We start from the raw sequence: 9,091 nt of genomic DNA on the forward strand, positions 1-9,091 counted from the left end.
CGTCTTAGACCTTCTTTTTTAACTTGCATCTAAATAATCTATAAAACTTTTAGGTGAATCACATATGTGATTCCCCCTTCTACTTATCAATTAGAAATACAGTCACTCTCTTTTGTGCTGATATTACTAGCAAATTCCAGGAACAGTCTCTAGAAGCTACACTGTGGCCAACAAGTAGCAGATACTAGCTAATGTATCAAATATGCCCAAACCAAGCGAGTTGTTTTTGGTAAATGTTCTTTAGACATTTAGGCTAATTCTAATTCCATCCAAGAAATGAATCAGTTAGCTGGAGTTTACCTGGGGCTATTCATCGTGGCAGAGTTAAAAGGGCAGCATGAAAGCCCAGTGCACCAATCTGCAGGGACTTGCATGCTAGTGACTCTTAATACTCTCATCAGAGTGATTTTTAAATTTCGCCCTCCATTTCCAAAGCTAGTCTCACTTCTTCCTTCCATGCTGCATAATTAATTTGGGGCTTCAATAAAAACACTTTCTGGAGCTGATTATAAGGCTGCTTATAAAAAGAATTTGCTGCACCTATGTAAAGGTAGGTCTGCCTGGAGTCCACCTTGCACCAAGATGGGATGATCTATTTAGGCCAGAATACAAAACAGGTACTTGAATTTTAATAACACAAAGTTTCTCACTATATGGAATAATGAAGTTACCAATTTAAAAAACAAACCCTTGATAGTCCTCAGTAACGTCCTTCTCAAACCACTTAGCCAATCTTGTAAGAAAGTGGGCCAAGATCCTGAGAGACTATTGATTAAGGCAGTACTTCCCAAGCCACATAATAATGGTTTTATTTTTTAAAAGGGATTTGGTGATCAAATTTAAATAAACTATGTCCTTGGTTCTTAGAGAATCAAAACGCTCATTGATATGTTAAAAGCGAATCAGTCTAGTGATAAATAATATCTAACACATCATTTCACAAATCTATTTACCTAGAATCTTTTTTTTTCCCCTCCAAGTAATGCAGTTAGAATCTTGCACAAACGTAATTTGGGACTTCCTGGGTTAAGAGCCATCCATTTTAACGGCACTGTTAACACTAGAAATTTACATAGCTAAACCAACTGCCTTTTCCTTCACGAAAATTCCTTAAGCTGCTTTTGGAGAAACTATTCTATTCAACATTCTAATGTAAAATACCCATAAAGTTATTTTAAAGGTGTTTTCCCACATATTTGAAAAATTAGACAATGCTAGTTATATGGAAAAATTAATCGAGTTTGCACCAAGTGACAGACAGAATCTGTCACGGCAGCCTCTAAGCTAGATTTCTGATAGAAATCAGGACTACTTCCCACCAAAAATAAAGCAAATACATTGCAGTTGAATAAAAATGAATAAGAACAAATGTTTGCAGAAGTAGCCATATTATGTATTGGTGCCTATGACCTAACAGAGTTTAATTAAAATTTTCAGTGGCAAGCCCAGGAAAAGTTTGCACCAGAATCAAAGAAGAAGCAGGCTTAAATTCACTTACACACGCATACACACGCACTTGCCCAAACCAAGATGTGGGCTCTAAATACAAAGATCAGGAATGCTGGAAGAAGAGAAATGACAACATGTGGGGGAGGGGGAAAGTCAAAATTAGCTCAAGTAACAAAAAACAAACAAAAAGCGAAACTTCCCTGCGCTACACCTAGGGTTCTAGGGCGGTCACGTGCCCCAGGGCTGACCCATCAATCACAGCTGGCCTTGGACCTCCCAAGAACCAGAAGAGAAAGACATAGCTGTACCCCAATCTTTAGAGAATGTGGAGCTGTGGGCTCCCCTTTGCCAGCATGCAGGGGAAGCCTTTTCAGGAGAAATCAACAGGAAATGACCTCAGAACTGAGAAAAGTTCTGAGATCATTTAATTCCTGAATCAAGGAGTACCATGATTTTTACTCTGTAAACTGTGGTAAGACAAGTCAATACTTTTCTTTAAAAAATTTTAAGCTATTTTGAGGTAGATTTTCTTTAACTTGCAAGCATATTTGCTGTTTAATGGACACATAATGGCCCATCAAATATTATTCCTATACTTTACCCAGCCGACCTCCTATTAGAGTTTAAGTACTTACAAAGTTCCATTGTTATAAAACTTTAAAAAAAGAAAATCTTCATGTATACAGTATTTTTAAATCACTTGTTAAAACCCCCTCAGAAAAGCTCTTGAAAATAAAATGACTACACCAAAAGGTTAGATCGTTTCTATGGCTCAGCGGCTCAATATGTACTGCGTTGCGTTCTAAAACACATGAGGGCACATTCGTGGGTAATGCTCCGTCATAGCTTCAGTCTGGCCCAGCTTCGGATACTCGAAAACTAATTCCAGTTACGTGAATAAGGAACCTCACCGTGTCTGTGATTTGCATTTCCTTGATTACACAGTTTGACCACAGTTAACAGTGTCATTTCCACTTTGCTGAGTTGCCTGTCCTGGGTACGTACTGGATGTATTGTACCCACTAGGGCCCTAATGTTGTCAATTTGCATGATGCTGTCGTACAATATTTTCAAAAAGTACTTTGCTCAGTGTCTTGGACTTTTAAGAACATTTCTGAGTAGCAATTTACCTCCATCTTTTTTCACATTATGGAATGTTAGCTATCTTAACCTTAAAGTTTAATTCCTTTAATACACTAAAAAAGGGGGTGTGTGTGGAAAAAGGTAGTATCCCCAAAGCTGCTCACATGATGTGTCATTCTATCAATTCTATTTCCATGTGCCACATGTCTGGAGTTTACATTCCTGCTCTATCAGGCCTCATTTTTCAAACCGTTGACAACTCAATTTATACCACTCAGAACCCTGTCTTCTCACACGTAAAACAGATATAATTCCTGTATTACCTAACTCAAAACACGTGAGGAGCAAGTGAAATGCAAGACCAATTTATATACTACATATAGAGCACAGACAATCATAAACAAAGCTTTCACAAATTAACTCCAAGAGAAATATGAACAGTTAGCATTTTATTGGAAAGTATATGAAATGTCCACTCGTTATCCATACACAAACAGCATCTTAACTAATTATGTGTTTTCTGTCCTTTAATGGGAAAGGAAGAAAAGGCACACAATTAGCAAAATTTCTCTCAGTGGGGGGGCATTATTTTTAATAAGCAAATACATATTTCCCCTGCTTCTGTCATGTAGGTTACTGTATGTCCTGTTTCTTTTTTTATATAACTTATCCTGGAGATTGCCACCTAGCAGTAAAGAAGTAGCTTATTCTTTTTGATAGCTCCATCGTAGTCTGCTGTGTAGATGTACCAGTTTCTTTTACCAGTCCCTTTCTAGACATGGGTTATTTCCAATATTTATTTTAAAAATAATTCAACAAGAACTTTGTGAATATGTGGTTTCATATTTGTGAGGTATGTCCTCAGAATAAATTCCTCAAAGTAGGATTTCTTGATTAATGCCATCCGCATTGTTGGTGAGACTGTGCGCACATCCTCTTCCTGTCGCCAAGCCAGTTTGCATTTCCATCAGCGACATATGAAGCTGACTGTTTCTTCACAGCCTTACCAAGGAATGCAATGTCAAGTTTATGGATCTTTTTCCAACAGGAGAGAAACTACAGCGTAGCTTGCATTTCTCTTATGTGTAAAGACATGTTTAAAGGGAATCTGCTTTTCTTTTTCTGTGACTTGTTCATTCTACATCTAGATGTACTTGATTTCTTTAAGTCAGCCTATTTTAGGCCCTTTGTTTTTTTGATTTGTTATAGTTCAAGCCACTGTTGGCTCTCACTTGAGCTGCTGTCCGATCCTCCTGCCTGGACCCCCAGTTTCCAGACTATTCTCACACAGCACTTTGCTCTCTCTCACTGGCCTGCACGCTCTTTACAGAATCAGCATTGTTTCCCTACATGTAATCCTACACTGCAACTAGGCGAAATTTCTTATTTTGCCCACTAGGCATACAAGGCCTTAATCTACCATATTCCTACTGGTATCCCCTTCACTGGGCTACAGCCACCCCCATGCCCCTCCCCTTGTTTTCTGTGGCTGGCCTGCACGCTGCTATTCCCTTCTGAGGAACTCTGCATGCAAGCCTCTCCTGCCACATTCTTCACAGGGCTCCCTCTCATTTTTAGAACTGCTCGATGTCACTTAAAGGGAGCAGCTGTCTTTAACCACCATGACGTTCCTGACTGTTCACGTGCTGTAGGCTCCTAGGGTCTCCTGGAACGGAAACACCTGAGTTAGAGGAGGGCCTTTGTCTCGTATGCCTCTGTGTGTCATGCATCTGGAATGGCGCCCCGAAAAACGGCTGTTTCTGTGTACCCCAAACCAGTTAAGCTCCTCCCAATTGTTTTACATCTTTTAAGATTTTATCTAATGCGATTTTGATTTGTCATCTAAGATCAACATTTTTATCAGGTCTTAGAGTAGAGTTATCTAGAATTAAGACACAAAACCCCAAGAAACCTAAAAGAGTTCTAATGTCCAGTGAAAGGCCAATGATAACTTAAATGTGGGATAAAAACATTTAGTGCTAAAATATCTTAACCACAAAACTTACATACTAATTAAGTTATAAAGAAGCATATCATTTTAATTCTACCTGTAGGTACAATGCATCCATTTTCATATCTGTCCCCAGAATAAGGCATTATGAAAGTTATGGAAAATAAGGCAATATGGAAAGTTGTGGAAGGACAGTTATGAAAATTGTCCCCAAAATGCTTTAGAACACCATATACAATAGGATGTGTACGGTTTTACTTTTAAGAAAATCTTCACCCGAGGATATGTTTATCGATTTGAAAGAGAGGGGAAGAGAGAGAGGAGGGAGAGAGAAAGAGAGACAGAGAGAGACATTGATGTGGGTGAGAAGCATTGATCTGTTGCCTCTCTTGCATGCACCCTGACTGGGGATTGAACACACAGTTGCACAGGACGGTGCTCCAACCAACTGAACCACCAGCCAGGGCATGGTTTCAGTTTGAAAGATGACCAACCAGCCTGACCGGTATTGGCTCAGTTGTGAAAAGTCACTGGTTTCATTCCTGTTCAGGGCACATGTGTGGATTGCCAGTTCAGTTCCAGTCAGGTTGTGTATGAGAAGCAACCATTTGATGTTTCTTCCTTGCATTGATGATTCTCTCCCTCTCTTCCTCCCTCCCTTCCCTTGTCTCTATAAATAAATAAATACAACTAAAAAATAAAAAAGAGCCCTGGCTGGTGTGGCTCAGTGGATTGAGGCTAGTCTGCAAACCAAAGGTTGCTGGTTCAATTCCCAGTCAGGGCACATCCCTGAGTTGTGGGCCAGGTTCCCAGTAGGGGGCGCGCAAGAGGTAACCACACATTGAAGTTTCTCTCCCTCTCTTTCCCCTCTCTCCAAAAATAAATAAATAAAATCTTTAAAAAAAAAAAAAGAAAGAAAAAAAGATGGCCAGTCCTAAGGAACAGGTAGTGACTGAGCGGCTCCACCACGTGAGGGTGCACCAGAGCAGTTACTGAAAGGCGGCAGTGGGGCTCCAGCACAGCGTGGAGACACACCCAGGGGGTGCTCTCTGGCTGTCAGGCACAGTTCCAGGAGCTTATGTCATTACTTCTTGTTATAACAAAGGGTTAGAAAGCAGCACATGAAAAGTGGCCTCATTTTTGTAAAATAAACACAATGTTAAGCTTATATGCATCCAAAAGGTTCGGGAAGATTAAACACCAAGATATTAGGAAAGTTCTGAGTATTCTGAGCATAAGTGAATTTTCTATATTTTCTAAATCTTTTACATCAAATGCTCATTAATACTATCACACAGAAAAGTTGGGTTAAAATAACTACCAGAAAGAATACAGATCTGTTGCTCAGAGTTTTTTCCTTATAATATTGCCAGTTCCTTACTTACTTACTCCTCAGGGGCAGGGGGAGGAAGGAGTCACTGAGAGGCACCTTTAGCTGGTAAATTAGCAAAGCTTGTAAGATCAGAACACAAAAGGCTCTACGAAAAGTTGATGAGTAGTAGTAAAATTGGATAACAGAAACTTAGTGTCCTTTTTGTGTGTTGCTGACAGATAACACCATCAGTTGTGGTAGACATTCTGTTAGAGGCAAGGTAGTAGAGAAATCCTTTGAAGTCTATCAGAAATTTGTACTAGGTTCTTAAGATTGTCTCTTTGAAATGATTTAAAGAAATCATATTCTTCTGTTTCGGAAGAACAAGGCAGAGCATCATTCATGTGTAATTTTTTAAAAGTAACCAAATAATTCAACTCTCCATGGCAAAAAAACCCAGAATGTTTTACATCTAAGTAGGTATTTCTTAGTTTCCAGGGAAACTGATATAAAATTGTCTGAAATAAATACATTAAAAGCAAATTTTCAATGTGCTTGTACTTTATATTTGGTGTTCTGACCTTGTTTCTATGGAAACAACAGGCAAATGCTGAAGATGAGATTTCTCTTATCACTTTATTAAATGCCCTCCCCAAATTAAAAACAAGTTGAAATAATATTTTAAATATCATATTTAATATAAACATGTAAATTCTATACCCACAAACTCTACTTGTTTTCAACTTTCTGATTTCACACTCCTCATTACAGTCCCATCCTTCACCCTGGTTACGTGACCTGCCCTCTGCCAGCTTCTCTTCAAGTCCCTCTTTGTCCAGAGCACTCTCAGCTTCAATGTGTCACCAGAACAAACTCTTTAAAATATCTCAACTAGTAAACGTGGTATATTCATGCTATGTCATGACTTCTACTTTTATTCTTACCGTTGTAAGGCACTTATGCACATAGGATGGAAGGATAAATGTTGATTCTGAGTTGTACACAATAATTTCAAATGGAAGTAATTAAGACTGGACTAAACTGAGATAGGCCCACTTTATGGAGAGACTAGAAAATATGACCTGCATTCAACTAAAGTTGAAATAGAATAAGAGCTATAAGGCATTTCCTCTATGAAGTGAAATAAAACACAGTCTTCATTAGCTACACTGTTACCTAGAATTATTTTAATTAATTTATTTATTGATTTTAGAAAGAGAAAGGAAGGGAGGGGAGAGAAAGAGAAAGGATGAGGGGAGAGGGAGGTGGGACAGAGGGAGAGAGAGAAATATTGATTTGTTGTTCCACTTATTTATGCATTCATTGGTTGATTCTTGTATGAGACCTGACTGGGGATGGGACCTGCCACCTTGGCCTATGGGGATGATGCTCCAACCTACCAAGCTATCCAGTCAGGGTAAACCAAACATTTCATCTCTCTGCCTTCCTCTCCCTGCCCCCACCCTTGGCAGTTTGGTCTTTAGAACTCAACAATCTTACAGTTAAACAGGAATCTATTGGCAGGAGGGGAGAGAATGGAGAGGGAGCCATGGAGACAAACATTCTGGTGCAGGACCTGGCATCTTAACTCCCAACACTTTGTTACAAAGTCTAAATTTGTATTCTTCTCCTCTGGAACTTTAGCCAACAGCCTGGTGAGCCACTCCCATGCTCCTTTAGAACAGGCAGTGCGACAGTGAAGTCTGTTCAGTCACTGAAGTAAGACTGAAGACCTATTTGTGTCCAAGTGGTTATATTAAAGTAATCAGAACTCCATGGGTTCTCCTTTGGGCAAAAGAAAACAAAAATAAACTATTCTCTGTAGTGGCAGTAACATTTCACATTATTCAGTAACTTTAAGTTCTCTCTCCCACCATTTTCTTTCCTTTTGTGTTCAAATTATAGTTATAAGGAATAAACCAACTTCTATCCAGGCAACTGAAAACAGCCTACTCAGAAACATCATATAGACTTTCTTATGTCAGTCTCTATTTTGAATTGAAATAACAAACCCTAAAATCTTTGAGGCTGCACTGTTCCAAGTATCATCTTAATGGGTGGGAGAAAGGGAACCACTAGGCCCTACCTGGTTCCTTTACTTAAGAACCATCTGGATAGGTAAGGATAGGGAGATGGAATGGATACTCTGAAGATGGGACATTCACGTTTTCACTGAGAAAAGGGAGAAAAATACACTCAAAGTCTCCTTAGGGTCCCACAAGACATTAAACAGCCATAAATAGGAAGGGCAGAGGACTGGAGTGTCTCAGGCCAGGTTGGAAAATGGAAATAGAGGAAAGAATTGGGTATTTGGGTAGTTAAGAGGGAAAGAAACTGGTCAGACACGATGGGAAATGAATAAGGGGTGAGGACGCCAGCCAGAGCCAGCTGGCTAGGGGCATGAAGGAGCCAGATGTGGTGGCTCCCTTCCAGGGGACTCTGGGGTGCAGCGGAGACTGGAGGTGCACCTGAGAGCAGAGAATGCCTGCTGTCTCCTTACCTTTGGGCATCTCCAGGTCGCTGATGTGCAGCACATGGTGGCCTTCGCAGGCGTGGAAATTCAACTCAGCAGGTTCCAGGGCAGTTGGAACTGGTGGTACTGCCGCCGAGTTCCTGGAACCCGCCTGGTAGACACCAGATACATCATCTGACTCCCTCCACCCACAGTGCCGCTGGCCTGGCTTGTGGCTGGCGTTGGGCATTAGGCAACAGGTCAGTTTGTTCCCCATGAGGCGCCTCCACTCCTTGCTGCTGTCCCCACCTTAGCTCAGCAGTCCCCCTCGCCCTACACAATGGCAAAGCCCTGTGCAGTGCAGGGGCCACTGGACTAGGGGACCATGGGCCAGGATCAGGGGCGGCCAGTCCCTGCTGCCACCTGTGATGCTGTCGAGCTGCTGCCACCTCCCCTGAGTTGACTATCTGGGAGGACAGGGAGCAGCCTGACTTTTTAAAAAGGTGCGGGGATCAGACAACCGCTGAGAACCACAACCACTGCGAGAAGAGAGCACAGCCGAAGCTCCTCCTCCTTCCACAGCGGCCTCTCAACTGAAGGCAGTTCCCCTGGCAGGCACCAGCCAACGGAACACCTTCCGTGGTCACCTGGTTACGAGGGACCAATTGCACCCAGAGTTCTCTCCACGGGCGCACCTTACAGAGAAGGCATGTGATTCAGAATGCCCCATTTCTCCTCCCACTTTGTAGTTGCTCCACCCCCTCTCCCCCTTTGCCTAGCCACCCACGTGGGCCAGCCTTGGGTTCCACACATAACTCCCTACACACAGTCCAATGTTGTGGGG

The 9,091-nt window shown here is 41.4% G+C and overlaps 1 protein-coding gene across 2 annotated transcripts in view; it reads right to left on the reverse strand.

Moving 5' to 3' along the window:
* Positions 1-8,524, reverse strand: part of LOC112318563 (cyclin-Y-like protein 1) — a 41,394-nt gene extending 32,870 nt beyond the window's left edge. For both annotated transcript variants that reach the window (XM_024575806.2, XM_024575802.2), the window contains exon 1: positions 8,296-8,524. In XM_024575806.2, the coding sequence (XP_024431574.2) occupies positions 8,296-8,524 (229 nt within the window). The remainder of the gene's footprint in view (positions 1-8,295) is intronic.
* Positions 8,525-9,091: the final 567 nt, after the last annotated feature.

This window comes from Desmodus rotundus, chromosome 4, assembly GCF_022682495.2.
Source record: "Desmodus rotundus isolate HL8 chromosome 4, HLdesRot8A.1, whole genome shotgun sequence".
Lineage (NCBI taxonomy): Eukaryota > Metazoa > Chordata > Mammalia > Chiroptera > Phyllostomidae > Desmodus > Desmodus rotundus.